General features: G+C 33.5%; 2 protein-coding genes across 8 annotated transcripts; one reads left to right on the plus strand and one right to left on the minus strand.

Moving 5' to 3' along the window:
* The first annotated feature begins 2,264 nt into the window (after positions 1-2,264).
* LOC146925175 (uncharacterized) lies at positions 2,265-8,527 on the plus strand. Of its 7 annotated transcripts, none has more exons than XM_085710152.1 (6): positions 2,265-2,623; positions 4,269-4,393; positions 6,613-6,787; positions 6,905-7,027; positions 7,451-7,669; positions 7,887-8,527. In XM_085710152.1, the coding sequence occupies exons 3-6, from the start codon at positions 6,638-6,640 to the stop codon at positions 8,334-8,336; spliced, it is 942 nt and encodes a 313-aa protein (XP_085566278.1). In that variant the 5' UTR covers positions 2,265-2,623; positions 4,269-4,393; positions 6,613-6,637; the 3' UTR covers positions 8,337-8,527. The 7 variants fall into 7 exon arrangements, with proteins under 7 accessions (XP_085566278.1, XP_085566276.1, XP_085566277.1 ...); XM_085710150.1 differs by having other exon boundaries at positions 6,618-6,787; XM_085710151.1 differs by having other exon boundaries at positions 2,265-2,619.
* Positions 8,528-10,077: 1,550 nt separating this feature from the next.
* LOC146925176 (uncharacterized) lies at positions 10,078-11,668 on the minus strand. Its single transcript, XM_085711937.1, has 4 exons — positions 11,329-11,668; positions 10,680-11,207; positions 10,465-10,614; positions 10,078-10,346 (listed from the first exon to the last, which is right to left on the minus strand). The coding sequence occupies exons 1-4, from the start codon at positions 11,666-11,668 to the stop codon at positions 10,078-10,080; spliced, it is 1,287 nt and encodes a 428-aa protein (XP_085568063.1).
* Positions 11,669-17,895: the final 6,227 nt, after the last annotated feature.

The raw sequence follows: 17,895 nt of genomic DNA on the forward strand, positions 1-17,895 counted from the left end.
GTTGTCATGTACTAGTATGGAAACCCGTGCGGACGCACGGGTGGACGTTGTCTTTGATTAACAAAAAAACGATTAATTTGCACCAAACAATTAACGACAATCACATCTCAATGTTCGTATAACACATATCTCAACAACAAACCCACCTCGATGATTATACTTGTCGACACACTGATGTTCATGTCATGTCTGATGTTGGTATCGATGAATACATATCACAGTTCATAAACATAACTTTGGCGGTTGATGGCAACATTGACACCAGAGATTTTTTAACAAAATGATACTCCTAAAAAATCAATGCAAGTTTCAAAGTAATACAAATTACAATTTGTTTAGCTGATCCAGATCATTTACATGATCATTTTGTTCGTTTTGTTTATTTGTCAGGTGGTTTTTGAGCCCGTCGCTCCTTTATGCAGCTTATTTTGCTTGTTGTGTTTGGGTTATATGGATTGAGCGCAATAGTGTGTTATTCAAGAATATGGTCAACTCTGCTCACCCGTTGTTAGATAAAGTTAAACTACATTCTTTTTGGTGGGTTAAGGCATATAATGCAAATATAGGCTTAATTTTTCATATGTGGTGGTCGACTTCTTTGTTTGTTTGGGCATCAACTAACTGTTTTTGGTTTCAACTGGTTTGTTTATACACTTTTGAAGTCCTTGTTGGCACACCTTATGCTTATAAGGACTCTCCGTCTCTGTTAATATATTTCATTTTTTCTTGTTCAATTTTTAAAAAATAAGTATACAATACATCAAACACGACTTACATGGGAAATAAATGTTACAATACTTGATAAGAAATTAAGTAGTAAAGGAATCATAGTTTTAATTATAGAAACCAAGTAAAGTAGAAGAATATACCACATGTTTATTTACAAAGATACTGATAATCACATTGTGATTTTAAGGTGGTTATACCACAAGAGTGAAAACTTCATGGTCGCATATATTAATCATATTTGTCAATAAGAAAAACATAAACTCTCTCAAAAAGAATATACTACATGAGAAACTTCATTTACCAATGACATGCATAACTTTTACATATTTTTATATTGTGATATACTTGACATTAATAAGTAGAATAAAGTAAAACAATTTAGAAAGAAAGTGAGGTAAATGTAAATTTGATTTTGCAAATTTATTGTGAAACAGTGGGTTTTTTAAAAAATATTTGGTGTTCTAATTTTGTTGAAAATAAATGATAGTTTTTTATTTAAAAGTAAGTTGAATTTTTTTTAATTAGTATCAAATCTTATTTTTATAAATTATTATATTGTTGGTGATGATAGTGACAAAATGATTTTTTTTGTGGTGGTCGGGGTTTAAACTTCGAACCTTGCATCATACCAACTGAGATATGTTCATGAGGACATAGACAAAACAATCTACTTCCAACATGAGTGGCCCTTTTTATAATAAAAATTCACCCATTTTACGATTATTTATTTTTTTTAACCAAAAAGACATTCGTTTCTCACCTTTCGTTGCATTTATTTTAACTCTACTCAAAAAGAAAAACATAAACTCTATCTCCTTTGCTGTTTCAAAAAAAAAAAAAAACTATCTCCTTTAAACCAACACTCCTTCAACGCCATCATTATTACCGTTTGTGATTTTTATTAGCCCTATTATTAATTATTTTTTTTTGTCAAAAGCCTTATTCTTATTTTTATAAATGGTTAAATAAGTAAATAGTTCATCTAAATATACCTACATTTGATTTTAGTCCCTTAAAATACTCTTTAGGCTTTTGGTTCCTCTAATATTTTTCATTTATGAAATTAGTGAATGCTCTAGCGTATACTCAATGTAGAGCAGAGACTAATTTCATAAATGAAATTTTTTAGATGGACCAAAAACCTAAAGAATATTTTAAAGAGACTACCACCAAAAACTTGACATATTTATGAGGATCATTTACTTATTTAACCGTTTTATAAATTATCATATTGATGATTTAAACCAAGCAATAATCAATACATATGATTCTTTGTAAAAAAAAAAAAAAAATCAATATATATGTTTCATCAATACACATGATTCTTTGTAAAAAAAAAAAAAAAATCAATATATATGTTTGTAGAGACTTCCAACGTGTCTCTCACCTATTTTAAATTTTAAAAATCCAACAAAGCAATAAAAAATAAAAATCCACCAGTTTTAGAATTAGTATTATTTTTTTTTTTTAAAGATTATCACCATTTGCTTAAAAAAAAATCACCTATTCAGCTATTCTACCGCTTCTTGCTCGCCATTCTTTCATCATATCTAAAAAAACACAAACTCTCTCTACTTCCTTCTAGAAATCCTAGCGGCCGGACTCCCTTTGTCGCTCTAGAGTTTCAGTTGGCTTGGCTGTGAAATAAGCATAATCTTCCTCCTCTCCTTATAATCTATATTTCTACTTGATTCTTGTTCCCAAACATAGCTGTTTTCCAATTTCTGCCTCCGATACTCCATTTTCGAGTCCTAACAACCTCCAATCGTCCATTGAGCACTGGATCTATGATCCTCATCACGAAAAATCGTCGATTAAGTTGATTATTTCGAGATCTGACAACATACCCATCAACCACCGCGCCGGAATTGATTGCTCGAAGGCGCCTCCGTGAGTATGAATTTTTTTATGAAATTCTTGTATTATTCTTTTTTTATTTCAATTTATTGAATTAATTTTAAATTTCTACTAACTGATATATGATTACTAACTGATTTTTTCTTGGTTGAGACTAAATTACTGACTACTTGTTAGATTTTTAGATGTTAGATTAGATTGTAATATACACTAATCTCACCACTTTGTTATTTTTTAAAAAATGAAATTTAATTTATTAATAAGGGAATTAGTCAAGGGAATTAGTAATCGAAAAAGAAAATACTAAACAAAACACATCCCAATTTTGTGCTTCTTGCCCATTACTTAATTATATGCATCATAACACATTGAGTTTCTTTGGCTCATTAAAAGAAAATGTTTATTTGATACCAAGTCAAAATACTTTTGTCATGTATTACGGTTTCTTTTTAAATTTTCTTGTTCACTTTTTTGTTTTTATGACCTTGTTCATAATTCATATAATAAATAATTTTATATAAAAGTTTTGTTAAATAAAACATATTGCTTGAATTCATATATACATTATCATTTTAAAGATGAAAATAATTTGAAATATATTTAAATCTTTAAAAAGAAATACGATAAGTAATAAAAAATTATATATATGATTTATATTAAAAATTAAACAAGCATGTCCTTTTACGTAATTTTATATTTATCAGATCAGTCACTTCAACAACTAATTTTACCAAACCCTTTTAATTTTAAGGCTGTGTTTGGTAACACAAATAAGCTAGTTTATAGCTTGTTGGACTAGCTTAAAAGCTTGTTTTGATAGAATGTGATGTGTTTGGTAAAAAGCTTTTCTCACTAGCTTATAGCGTTTTTTAAGAAGCTAATCCAAGTAGCTTTTGAGCTTATAGCTTGTAGCTTTTTATACTTTCTTCCCATTTTAACCTTTTCTTGATTTTATTTTATTTTTCTATAATAAAAAAAAACTACCCATGTTCCCATGGGCAACCCACGTTTACCATGCTGTTGTCACATATAACTTTTTTTGTTTTTTTTACCTTGCTCATAATTTATATAATATATAATTTTTAAAAAGTTTACAATAAATAGTGAAGAAAGTTTAGTTAGATTAAATTCATAAAAATAAAATAAAAATTGTTAAATAAAAAAGTCGATTGAATTCATAAATACATTTATCATTTTGGAGATGAAAATAATTTGAAATATATTAAATATTTAAAAATAAATGCGTTAAGTAATAAAAATTATATATATGATATTAAAAAAAATTAAACAAGCATGTCATTTTATATTTATCAGTCACGTTCCGTTTGGTTTGAGCTTATTTTTGAGCTTATGAAAAATAGCTTATGTAAATAAATAAGCTTTTATTTTAATTTATAAGCTCTCTCTAACGAAAATTGTATCTTTATAAACGGTTTTTTTCCTTCATAAAATACCTTAAAAACTTATAAATAATATATAAAAATTTATTTATTTACGTAAGCTGTTTTATATAAGCTATAAAATAAGTTAATCCAAACAGGATTCTTTATTTTTTGGTTCGGTTCGGTTCAGTAATTCGGTTCGGTTTTTTTCCACCCATGGATTTGACCAAAGAGCCCTTAACAAATTTCTTTTCTTCTTCTTCTTAATATTCTTTCTCTTTCTCTACGATCGATTTCTAGGTTTTCTCTTCCGCCATTGCCAAGCTCCTGCGCACTCCCCTCCATTCGATCCACTCTCACATCATCTCTATCAGTTCCTCGATTTCTCTCCTCTTTCGTTGAATCCGTTTTTGTCGCTGTTCAAGGTAATTTTCTTCTATTTTTGCGTCATCTTTTCATATGCCACATTCTTTTGAGCATTATCCTTTTTTTTTTTATTCAAAATTTAATTTTGCAATATTGAATCAATTAGTTTGAACTTGTTTAGTTCATCATCAGTTTGAATTCTATATATTGATTTTGGTCTCTCTCTGTTAGTTATTTGATTTCTTTACATACTAATCACATGCGCACATCGCAAAGACTCTTTTTGGATAAACAGCTTAACCTGCAGCTGCTTAATTTACATTATACAAATTTGTGTAACCAAAAATAATATAAAGCTAAATTGTTTCATGTAAGCTATAAGTTGTTTTCATAAGCTATTTTTGAGACTTAATGAAATAATCTGAAAACAGCTTATGAACAATGTCATAAGCTGTTTTCACTAGTTATCCCAAACAATCTCACAAAATTTATGTCAGTAGATTAGCTCAAATAAGTCAATCCAAACAAACAAACACTTAGGGACTGTTTGGATTGGCTTATTTTTCGGATTATGCAAATAAATAAGCTTTTATGTGTTATTCATAAGCTTGTCAAGGTAGTTTATGAAAAAACAACTTATGAAGATACAATTTTCGTTAGTGAGAACATATGAATTAACATAAAAACTTATTTGCGTAAACTATTTTTCATAAGCTCAAAAATAAGCCAATCCAAATGGACCCTTAGTCATTTGGTATCACAATGTCTTGTGCATATGTGTTTATTGAACTTGAGTTCCCTAAGGTTTCAAAGCTCTGTTGCCTATACTACCAACTTTAGGAATTTTATCTGTTGCACAATAATGGAATATTTTTTTCCATTGTGTTTATATTTGTTTCACTGTTCCAGCTAGTTGAAAATTTAGGCCACATACTATGGGCCTGTTTGAATTGGCTTTTTTGAGCTCATCTACTGCCATAAGCACTTGTAACACTGTTTGGGTTAACTTGTGAAAAGAGCTTATGACTTGTTCAAAAGTTTTTTTAGCTTATTTATATAAGCTCTGAAGGATAGCTTATGAAAATAGCCTATACATTATACGAAAGAAGTTTGAATTTATATTACCTTCTGTTATAGAAGTAACTTATTCAACACTTGTATGACAAACACTTATGCTATAAGCTGCAAAATAAGATGTTTATCTAAACAGGGTCTAGGTTGCTACTTTTAATCTGATGCTTGAATGCACATCTACTTTTAGTTGATGGCTTCTTGTTGGTATTTTATTCTGAATATATTTCATTACGTTTAATTGTTTTCGTATAAGCTTATGAATATAAGCGGAAAACAGCGTACGAACAATGTCATAAGTTGTTTTCATAAGTTCTCCCAACCTTTTTCACAAAACTGATATAAGTAGATAAGCTTAAATAAGCCAATCCGAACAGGCCAATAGTCATTTGGTCTTTCACATGCTAGTCATATGTGCACACCACAAAGTCTTATGCATTTGTGTTATATTTTTTTTTATTTTTAATTTTCTTGTATTCCTCAAGGGTTCAAAGCTGTTGCCTATAGTAATGTAGTCAGGGTCGAGTTCCTACGTAGGTTCGATCGGCTGGTGAAGGGACGTAAAGTCGGGGAATGTAACACGGTTCTTAAGTAGGGATCGGTAGGTTTTTAATAGTTGAGAGAAATAGATAGAGAAAATAGAGGTAAAACAGAGGAACCAAGCATCAAAACAGAGATAATTGAGGAAAAACAAAGGAACCAAGCAACAAAATAGAGAAAAACAGAGGAAAAACGGCAAAAAACAGAGATAATAGAGGAAAAACAAAGGAACCAAGCAACAAAATAGAGAAAAACAGAGGAAAAACAGCAAAAAACAGAGAAAACAGAGGAAACAGAGCATAACTGAACCAGAGTAAAGTCGAAGCACGGTTGAGGTGCTGTGGCACGTAAGATCGTGCGATCCTACATGCTGGGAATCGTTTTTGACTACATTGCTATACCATCAGCTTTAGGAATTTTATTTATTACACACTGATGGAGTATTTTTTTTACTATTGTTTGCATATTTGTTATGTGGTTCAGGCTACTTGAAAATTTTGGCCACATACTAAGTAGCTACTTATAATCTGATGTTTGAATGCACATCTACTGCTTGTTGCTGGCGTCTTGTTTTTTAGTGTAAATATACTTCTTCAATGATTAAAGCTAGCTGCTTTCTTACAAATATAATTGGAAACAAGCAATGAATTTTTCACTGTGTTCAAAGTGCAGCAAAAAAGAAGCCGCTTCAAATGAACAAGTATGGCTTGAACCTTAGGCCTGCGAAGCCGAAGAAGCAACCACCGAGGCCGTCCATTGCCCTCGGCTTTAATGAAGATGATGATAATGATGTTGAAAAAGAAATTGCTATCCAGGCTAGCAAGAGTAAAAGTCTCAAGGAAGTATGTAAACCTTACATTTTAATCTGGTGGCTGTTATTATGTTGTATTTGTTTGTATAGATTATGATCTAACTTTCCATTTGGTTTTTTTTTTTCTTTTTTCTTTCCCTTATTTAAGGTTGAGGAGCAGCAAAGAAAAGCCTTGGAAGAAGATCCGACCATATTTGATTATGACGGAGTCTATGATAAAATGAAAGAGAAAGTTGCTCGTCCATTGATACAAGATCGCGAAGAGAGAAAGGTATGGTTGCTGCAGTTTTTACAATTTTCTTAAAATTTCAATCAAACAACACTGCATTTTGTTTAGCTCAGTAGAGAATCATAACGGAAAATCTATGCCAAATTTCATCATAATTATGAGTTACGACCTTTGCAATATGAAAGTGCATATTCACATACTTACATGATGGATCCTAGGAAAATTGACTGTATCTTTTTTTGTTTTGCTGTTTTGTTTTCTTTTAATTTAAAATAGTGTTTTCATTGGTTTAGAGAAGGTTGAAACTTGAAAGTAGTGAAAATAGTCACGTGTCTATTCCTTTCCAATAATTTTGTTTAATTTGTTTTTTATTTTACTTTCTTGGGGGCTAATGCTGAAATGTGTTCATTTTGGTTAATTTGGCAAATAACATTGTTACTCATTGACTTTTAATCATTGATGCAGCCAAAATATATCCAAAACCTGATTCAGAAAGCAAAAGAGCGAGAGCAGTATCGCGAGATTATATATGAGAAAAAGATTGCCAAGGAGAGAAGCAAAGATGATCACCTCTTTGCCGACAAAGACAAATATGTTACAGAAGCATATAGAAGAAAGCTTGCTGAACGAGAGAAACAGATGGAACTAGAACGTATACGCGAACTTCAAGAGGAAAGAGAGGATGTATGCTCCTGTTTTTTTCAGTAATTCATTAATCATTATGTTCTTTTCATATATCTTCTTGTTGTCAACCTGATTTTCATGTATTTTAAAATGGTCTATTGTTTTCCTTTCTTTCTCCCTCAACTTTTTCAGTTAATTTGGTATGCTTGTTTATGGTTTAATTCCTATACCTATATTTTGAATTACTGACATAATTTGTTTTTAATTATTTGCATAGGTTACGAAGAAGAAGGACTTTTTGCTTGATTTTTATACAAACCTTGATAAAAATGTTGCTTTTGGTGCAAAAGATGCTCAGGGGAGAAAACGTGACAATCGGGCCGAGAATAGAGTTCCAGAGAAACGTGAGGGAGTGAGCCCTGATGCATCAAATCAGCAGCAGGATGGTAATACAGATGAAGAGCAACATTCGTTGGCTAAAACAAGTTCACCAGAAGAGTCTCCAGGGAAAAAGATTGGTGATCAGGGTGAAACTTCAAATCTTTCTAATAGAAGTGCCAGTCCCTTGGCTATGAAGCCAAATCCCGATGCTTCTGCAGAGGAAAAGAGTCCAGTTGAGAAGCCACCAGCTTCACAACCAAATCCTGAGCATCACAAAAGAAGTCAAGATGCTGTGGCTGCAGCAAAAGAACGTTTTCTGGCACGTAAGCGAGCAAAGCAACAGTGAATGATTTCCAGCTTTTGCTTAGAGATGTCTAGTGACACATACTGGTCTTTTTAGTATTTGGTGTTTGATTTAATACCCATAATGTTGTGTCACCTTTAATGCTAAAGAATTTAGGAGTCATAGAATGAACTGGTTCCTCGGTGGCAGTGTACAATATTTTGCCAATTACATGGAATCTATGTTTGGTGCTATATATACCCCTTTTTTTATTTAACCCCTAAGATTTTTTTTTAGGAATCCTTTGTTATTTTAACATTAACATCATTGTTTTAGCACTCACTGTTATACTTATGATCCGCTATCTCCTCACCATGAAATTCCTATGATGCATCTCTTGCATTTGACTTTCTTTGTGGCTCTCAGTTCTTAGTTGACTTTTGTTTCTTCTCTGGTGTAATTTTTCTTATTGGATCAAACCCAAAATCTTCAAGTGAGAAACCTAAGTTTGCATAGTTGTAGGTGCTGCTTATGTCTATTTTGCGTTGTGAATAAATCTTCGGCTTAGAATATTGGGTGCTCTATTGTTGTTGACCGGAGGAACTATGCTCCTTATATAACACTGAAATACAGAGATGTCCCTGTCATGTTATGTTTGAACTCCCTAAACTCTAAATGACACTCTAACCACCTCTAGTTTTCAAAAAGCACCCACCTCCCCTCTTCATTAGCGGCGTTTAGTCTCTGTTAACTTGAATAAAAAAAATTCACAGCCCGTTACCTCTACTCGTCACTTTAATTCTTAGATTCATTCGCCTAACCACTTTGTATAGTACATTTCGTTCCTCCCTCTCCGTCATTGTTCTCAGTTTCATTTACTGAGACATGTTGTAATTGTTTCATTTGACAACAACAATGACATTCGAATTCTACCATATAAGGGGAGATCTTTATTTCTGGTATTGAATTTGGCCGTGAGTATCATTTTTGCATTAATTATCAAAAAAGTGTTTTGGTTAAAATTACATTTCTATTGCGATAAATTTTGAATATTTCAAGTTTGCTATATTGCACATATGCCACGGATTAACATGACGATCCAATTTGGTAAAAATATGCAGCCTAAATAAAAAATTCCTTTCAATTGGTTTCGTAATTATTTTGAAACCTTTTACTAGGCAAAAACTCCTTTCGATCGGCTATGAATAATCTATGTTAGATTACTCGGAGCAGGAGACAATTTCTTTTGTGAACTACAAATATTACGACGTTGTCATATTGTGGGTGAAAATATATTCTTAATCTCGTTATCAAACCACTTCTTCACTCATTCATTCACCTCATCGAACTTAATTAACACCTTAGTTTTTGCGACCTCCCAACTTAGGTACTACCTTCGTCCCAAAAAGTTTTATCTTTGCTCATATAAAGATGATAATGGAAATAGAATAACATCTTTACTAAATTATCCTTACTAAATATGAGATGTTCACTAAAAATATAATAATTTGAGGGTGTTGAACATGAGAAACTCATACGAGGTCACAATACTTTGGACACACAATTTTGGCACGCTTACTAAAATGAAAAAAGATAGCAAAAAAATAAAAAAAAATAAAAAATAATGTATTTTTTAAATAATTAAATAGTATGTTTTTTTTTTGAAGAGGCTAAAATGGAATATATTACTCAAAACAAAGCGTTCTTTCTAGCACAAGGTGTGCCCGATTAAGAACTAAGTCACAATCATATGTACGAAGGAAGGAAAAACAAACAAAAATAAATTACAGAGAAAGAAAAAACATTAACCAATGCCCAACATATTGAACGGACTAAGCCACCAAGCATGGTAGTTAAAAGAGAGATTTGGAATTTTCGCCTTCAACCACACATAAGTAAGAGACTTAATCTTGTCTACAATCTGATATGTTGAACATTCTTTTCCGTTAAAAATCCTGTTATTTCTTTCCTTCCAAATTTCCCACACCGTCGCATACCAAATCAACTGCATAATAGACAGTCGCCTCTTGGAGCAAAAGCCACCAACAAAGCCAAACTGGTTGAGGTAATCCGCTGGCATATTAGGGATGACCGAACAGACACCCAACCAAAGATGAATAAAGTGCCAGACTTTTCCAAAGAATTGACAATGTAAAAAGTAAAAACAAATGAGAGGAATCTTCCATCTTACCACAACCACCCACACACCAGCCATCATCTGGACCTATAATTCCACGACGAAACAAGTTATCTTTAGTCGGCAACCTGTCACGAATCAGACGCCAGGCAAAAAGAACGACCTTTAGAGGAATATCCTTGTGCCAAAGATCCTTATGAGAAACTGTAGTGAACATGTTATGCTGATTAACCAGAAGTTTATAAGCGCTCCTAACAGTAAAACAGTACTCGATTCCAAACGCCACTGCCACCTGTCCTCTTTATCAACCTGCAAATTCACATTATGAAGTAATAAACAGAGTTCCCCCAACAACTCCTCCTCCCACACAAACAACCTCCACCTCCACATCCAAGCCTCACCACCCTCCTCCCAACCCAACTGACTCATAACAAACACAGACGCCTCTTTAAACAACGACAAATCAAACAGTCTACTAAACTTGTCCCTAAAAGTCACTCCACCAATCCAAACATCTGACCAAAACAACGTTGATCTACCATCTCCCACCACCCGACTGACATGATTACTAAACCACTCCTCCCTACGTAGTGCAGCGATAACTCGCCACCAATAGGAAGCACCACGCCCTCCATCTGACACGCGGCCTCCCTCCACTCCATACCGGGCCGACAACACCCTACACCATAAACTATCTCTATCTATCAACAATCTCCAACACCACTTTCCTAACAACGCATTATTAAACTCCCTAATTCTCCTTACCCCCAAACCACCAACCTCCTTACCCGAACAAACTGAATTCCAGTCAACCCAGCATATTTTCCTGTGGTCCTCACTCCCCCCCCCCCCCCCCCCCCCCCCCCCCCCCCCCCAAAAAAAAGCAATTTAAAATAGATTCAATAGAGGATATGATACCTGTCGGAGCCTTGAAAAAAGAAAGGGCGTAAACAGGCAGCGATGACAGGACAGACTTTAACAGAACCAGGCGACCACCCAAAGATAAATGTTTAGATTTCCAACCCGACAGTCTAGAGTTAATACGAAGAACCACCGGTTTCCAAAAATCCAAACGACGCGCATTTCCACCAATGGGCAACCCCAAATACACAAAGGGGAGACAACCAACCCTACATCTCAACATCAGCGCCGCCTCAGACAGCCAAGAATCAGATACATTCACACCAACCAATTGACTCTTAGAAAAGTTTACTTTCAGGCCAGACAATGCTTCAAACAAAATAAGGATTGCACGCATCGTACGAACATTAGCCCAAGACTTCTCGCCTAAGATAAGTGTATCATCTGCAAATTGCAAATGAGACACAACCACCGGATCACTGTTGCCCACACTATAACCCTTGAAGAGCTAATTCGCGGACATGGCCTTCATCAAAACATTGAAGCCCTCTGCTGCCAGAAGAAACAGAAAAGGTGAAAGGGGATCACCTTGCCTTAATCCCCTCTCCAAAGGAAACTCGTCCGCTGGGGAGCCATTAACCAAGACCGAAGCTGTGGCAGTTCCAAAACACTCTTTCATCCATTTCCGCCAAAGAAATGGAAAACCCATCTTACACATCACCTCATCCAAGTAACCCCAATCAATAGAATCATAGGCTTTCTCAAAATCAACTTTAAAAAGAAGCATCTCTTTTTTCCGTTTACGAGCTTCATCTACAATCTCATTCGCAACCAGAATGCCATCAAGAATCTGCCGACCTTTTATGAAAGCAGATTGAGTATCAGAGACAACTGACCCTATTACCAATCTCAGTCTATTAGCAAAGACCTTCGCCAAAATCTTATACAAACTTCCCACCAAAGAAATAGGCCGAAATTCATTCAACCGCTGAGGACTATCAACCTTAGGAATAAGAGCAATAAACGTACTATTTATTCCTTTAGTCAAACGCCCATTTCTATGAAACTCCACAAGGTAACGCATACCATCATCACACAAAATATTCCAAAAATCCTTAATGAAGCCAAATGTAACACCATCAGGACCCGGGCATTTAAAATTATCACAATCCCACACCGCAGCCTTAACCTCCTCCATAGAAAACGGTTTCACCAAACTAATACCCTCTCTGTAAGACAAAGAAGGAAAATGAAGAGCATCCATGTTGGGGCGCCCCTCCCTCTGAGATTTGTAATGAGAAGAAAAATGAGAGAAAACAGCACTACGAACATTATCAACTCCCTCAACATGCAACCCATCGACAACAAAAGATGACACTGCATTACCTCTCCGTCTGCCAGACATAATTGCATGAAAAAATTTAGAATTAGCATCACCTTCAAGCAACCATTGGGCCCTCGATTGCTGCCAACAAATGCTGTTATTAGTCCTCGACACTGAGAATAATTCCTCTGTTAACTCATGTAACTCCTCAACCTCCCCATCAAGAAGCACCGCTGATTCCCCTTTAAAATCCAAAGCAGATATTTTTTCCTTCAGTGACACAATTTTTGCCGGTAAATTCTTAGAATGACGTTGATGCCAATCTTTTAAGGCCAGTTTAATCAATTTGAGTTTTTCTTTCAATACATAACCACCCCATCCATCCACATTGAACGACCTCCACTTATTTTCAACAAAATCACGATAGCCAGGAAAGGAATCCCAACATTTCAACATACGCAGTGGCCTAGGCCCCCAATTTTCCTCATCCACAAAAAGCACTAGCGGACAATGATCTGACAAGCCACACGTCGAAACCAATTGAGTACAGCTCGGCCAAGTCAAACACCAACTATCTGATAACAAAAAGCGATCAATGCGGCTCATGGATTTACCATCACCTCGAAACCATGTGAAATTACGACCTTGAAGAGGAAGATCAATCAACAAATTACTATCAATGAACTAGTTGAAGGCCGCAGACCCAACTTGAGATCCAGTAAAACCAACACTTTTCCTCTCTGACCCACACCTAACTACATTGAAATCACCACAGACACAAACATTTTGACCAGCAAACGACAACAATCTGTGAGATATGGTTTCCCAAAGAATCTGCTGACTAGAGGCATCACACGACGCATAAACATTAAACACAACAAACAATTCGTTTGATGTATGTATTTTTATGTATGTGTCTAAATCTTGTGTCCAAAGTTATCGTGAGCTTAGCTCAGTTGGTAAGGACAATGCATAATATATGCAAGGTCTAGGGTTCGAATCCCAGCCACCAAAAAAAAACTTGTGTCCAAAGTTTTCTATCCATTCAAATATTTTTCACTGAACATACTATTAATTAGAGTATAATTTTATAAATAAAAAATAGAGAGTACATTGAAAAAAGGCAATTCATATTGTATTGACGTTTTTTATAAAGAACAATTCATATTATATTAAAGTTGAATGTGAGTTCATTCAAAGTAAGGTACATAATATTAATTCGAGAATACATTTAAAAATAAAAAGTAATTAATATTGTAAAAAATTTAATAAATTGAAACTTGTTTTGTCCACTTCATAGGGTAGATATGCTTATCTTACCACTAGTTGGTGATGATATGTTAGTTTATGATTATCATACACTTAGTTGTTGAGGCTATGTTAGTTTCTAGTTTCTACATGATTATTTCTTGTCAAGTAATAAACCCTATGCCCAGGTGTGAGCTATGTTGTACTCTGTAGCGCCTATAGTGCGTGTAATTTGCTAGCTGATTTAGAAGTTCTTGATATATACTCCCTCCTATCTTAAATGAGCTAGTTGTTTCTGACACACGTACCAATACATATGTTTTATCTTTGATATCTTCAATTCTCTACTAAAAAAATTATGAAAATTTAATATTTTAAAAATATTCATCGAGACGAATCCAACATCTTACATGATATTATTTATCTTTGTGAATTAGTAGAAAAATATGGTCAAAATATGTTAAGTCAATAATGTATATTGTCAAATAGGTCATCTATTGTCCTCGTGAGCTTAGCTCAGTTGGTATGGACAATGCATAAAATATGCAAGGTCCGAGGTTCAAACCCCGGCCACCACCAACAAAAAAAAAAGTTCATCTATTGAGGGACGGAGGGAGTATATTTTTTGTTTTGTTTTGATGGGACGGAGGGAGTATATTTTTTGTTTTGTTTTGATTATTAGTGAAGTGTGACGCATGTGTGCAACAAGTATATTTTTTGTTTTGTTTTGATTATTAGTGAAGTGTGACGCATGTGTGCAACAAGTATATTTTTTGTTGTTTTGATTATTAGTGAAGTGTGACGCATGTGTGCAACAACCATATGACAAATCTATCTAATCTAATCTAAATTAAACAAATTCTAATCTAACTAGACCATCGACCCGTGCTCCGCACGGGTCCTACCAGCTTTACACCTGCGCATTTAAAGTTACGATTATTCCCTTCCTATATTAATAAGGGAGTTGGTTATAATTGAATCAATGTAAGTAATATTTTATAAATTTCCAATTACGATAAATATTAGTTGTATAATGTTTATGATCAACGATTTTCGCTACCATTGGAATGCAATAAATCAAAATAGCGTACAAAAATCGTTGATTTTTAGCACAACTTATCTTACATTATGAAATACTTCTTGGTATACTACATTTGAGGTCACATTGGTATCTTGATCATTTCCATCCGTTGTAAGCATCTTCAATCCATCTCTTGAGGTAACCCTTGATATTGCAACATATAACTGACCATGTGAAAACACAGAACTTGGCAAATATATCCCAACTTTCTTCAGAGACTGTCCTTGACTTTTGTTGATAGTCATTGCGAAAGAAACGGCTATCGAAATCTGTCTCCGTTTAAATTTGCTAAGGTATCTTGACATCAGAAGGAGTAAGAGATAATCTTGGTATAAAAATGTTCTCGCCTATATTGCTTCCATATATGACCTTTCCTTCAAGCACAAATTTACCCATTCTGGTTATGATTAGTCTTGTGTCATTGCATAATCCTGATCTTTGATCTATATTCCTTAACAACATCATTGGAACACCAACCTCTAATCTGAGTTTGTGATTTGGAAGACTTAATGTATTAATTGTGTTGAAAAATTCAGGAGTGTGGACATCATCAATTGCATCACCATTCGTGTTTCGTGATAATGGCAAATCATAACTCAAAGATAGGATGAATTAATAGTAGAATGACAACTTCTTGTCTAATACCTTTGGGAATTACCGGCAAAATCTGTCTGAAGTCTCCACCAAAAACCACTACTTTACCACCAAACAAAATGTCTTTATTTTCACCATTCGTGTTTCGTGATAATGGCAAATCATAACTCAAAGATAGGATGAATTAATAGTAGAATGACAACTTCTTGTCTAATACCTTTGGGAATTACCGGCAAAATCTGTTTGAAGTCTCCACCAAAAACCACTACTTTACCACCAAACAAAATGTCTTTATTTCGCTTGTCAATTGTCTAAGGTATAAATTTACATCAATATGCTTGGAAGATGATCTAAAATATGATCACCCAAACAATAGTTGACATACAACACAAAAAAAAAAAGTGAAGAGTTACTATTGTTTTCTTTGTCGTGACAGTAAAACTCTAGTATTATCTAAATGCAAGTTTAAGTGCTTGTATGTGTTCCAGAACCTATATCCAAACTGCGTTTTAAGCTTATTTTCGAATTGAACACTTGTATTAACAAAAGAATGGTGTCTATCCGCGTTCTATTTTCTGCTTAACAATTCTTTTTTTATCTACATAAATCATTATTCTTGCTAATGTTGGCCATATGCTTTTTTTACAATTGATAAGACATATGAAATATTTCCTATTAATATATTAACTTTATATAAAAATGAACTTGCCGTGTTAAAAAAAATAAAAAATGAACTTGTGGAAGTTAACAGTAGCATTGGAATAAAAAGTATAACCTTAATACAAAACATAGTACTAAAGAGCATAATATGAATTAGGAAAGAGTATTATACATAGAAATCAAAATATCAGCAAAAGATCAACGTTATGCCCATTCCTAATGGATTGCGGAACTCATTTGTCCAACGCGACGTAAAGCACATAAGTACGACCTCTGGCTTTTGCTCCAAGCTTTATGCCTTGTCCTTTGTACAGCTTACGCGCATTATAGAACAAAAACTTCTCTAAATTGTGGCAAAAAAAGACACAGGTAGTTAATAATAAGTATCTTTAATTTTATCATGAAAACTTGAAAGCAACCTAATAATCTAGAAGACATAAAAATAGAGATGCAATGGAGAAGGGAGAATTCATTTCATCATCAACTTAGTAACTTAACAGAAAAACTTATCAACAACTAATGAAAAACTTTGCAAAATTGATACATGCATAGTTTATGTGAATGAGTATAGCCTACTTTAACCCTTATAAAACGCAACAGAGATACACACAACATGTATATGCCTTTATCAGTTTTGCAAAAAATCAACCAAAAACACCATAAACAACCGTATATTCCCAAAGCCCCAAAGAAACATTCACAGTACTGAATAGTTAAGTTACAATTTGAGTAAATGATTATTTGTAAATCAACATATGCATTATCATAACTTTATATTTGTTGATTCAATAAAAAATCACAGGGAAGAGCAAAATACATCAATAGAACATTATACACAGGAAAAACTTGATAAGTGTCATTATTATGCTTTTTTTATAACAAAAGTGTCATTCTTATGATGCTAGTACCATGTTATAAGCCAAACATATCTGCATGTGTATATATAAATTATCTAAAGTAAAAAAAATTGGTAGTTTTTTTTTAGATGCTATGTATGAAGCACAAAATTTCTAATGAAAATCAAAGTGCTTATTTGTTTTCATCTTTTACATAAATCAGTTGAAGTTGAACAAACACGCAAAGACTAACAACAACTACATAATAAAACAGGAAGATGCATGTGAGTGTCTCGGTCACGAATTCCCTATGCATACTCTAAATAAAAGGAACTCAAGATAAATGATCAACACTTGGCTAATTCAGGGAACTGCCGTTCCAAGCATCAATCTAAAAACATCAATAGGTTAAGCAACATTGTAAAATATAAGATCAGAACAATATAAGTATATACCTTTTAATCAATATAATCATTCAAGGGTTTGACTATAAAGAAGAGTGAAACATAAGATCGGCACAATATAAGGGTCTAAGATCAAACAACAGACCAAACAACATAAACAGAAGTGAAATACTATATCAGAGCAATTCAATCAATCAACAAACTAATAACCACTCAACGGTTTAACCATAAACAATGGTGAAATATGAGATCTGATCTGAACATACCTTCTCAAATCAATTCAAGTTGATTAATATCCTGCAAAAACAAATTACCCCCAAATATGTACCAAACTGATTTTCTCCGTAAAAATCCTCCAAAATCATTAAAAAAAACATAAAAGGAAATATCAAATATGAATAAAAAAATCAAAAATCAAAACAACAAATCCTTAAACAGTGACAAAAGTCTACAAGGGTTGCATCAAAAACTTGCATG

Source organism: Medicago sativa, chromosome 5 (assembly GCF_051527215.1).
Source record: "Medicago sativa cultivar Bolivia chromosome 5, Bolivia_mono, whole genome shotgun sequence".
Classification (NCBI taxonomy): Eukaryota; Viridiplantae; Streptophyta; class Magnoliopsida; order Fabales; family Fabaceae; genus Medicago; species Medicago sativa.

What these genes read in the sequence shown, in the direction of transcription:
- LOC146925176 (XM_085711937.1), bottom strand. Translation starts at nt 11,668, where the DNA reads ATGCGTGCAATCCTTATTTTGTTTGAAGCATTGTCTGGCCTGAAAGTA. An exon ending in GCAGTGGCGTTTGGAATCGA is followed by an intron (nt 10,615 to 10,679) that starts GTACTGTTTTAC and finishes TGTTCACTACAG; the next exon opens with TTTCTCATAAGGATCTTTGG. An exon ending in CTGGTGTGTGGGTGGTTGTG is followed by an intron (nt 10,347 to 10,464) that starts GTAAGATGGAAG and finishes CTAATATGCCAG; the next exon opens with CGGATTACCTCAACCAGTTT.
- LOC146925175 (XM_085710152.1), top strand. Translation starts at nt 6,638, where the DNA reads ATGAACAAGTATGGCTTGAACCTTAGGCCTGCGAAGCCGAAGAAGCAA. An exon ending in AGAGTAAAAGTCTCAAGGAA is followed by an intron (nt 6,788 to 6,904) that starts GTATGTAAACCT and finishes CCCTTATTTAAG; the next exon opens with GTTGAGGAGCAGCAAAGAAA. An exon ending in AAGATCGCGAAGAGAGAAAG is followed by an intron (nt 7,028 to 7,450) that starts GTATGGTTGCTG and finishes TCATTGATGCAG; the next exon opens with CCAAAATATATCCAAAACCT.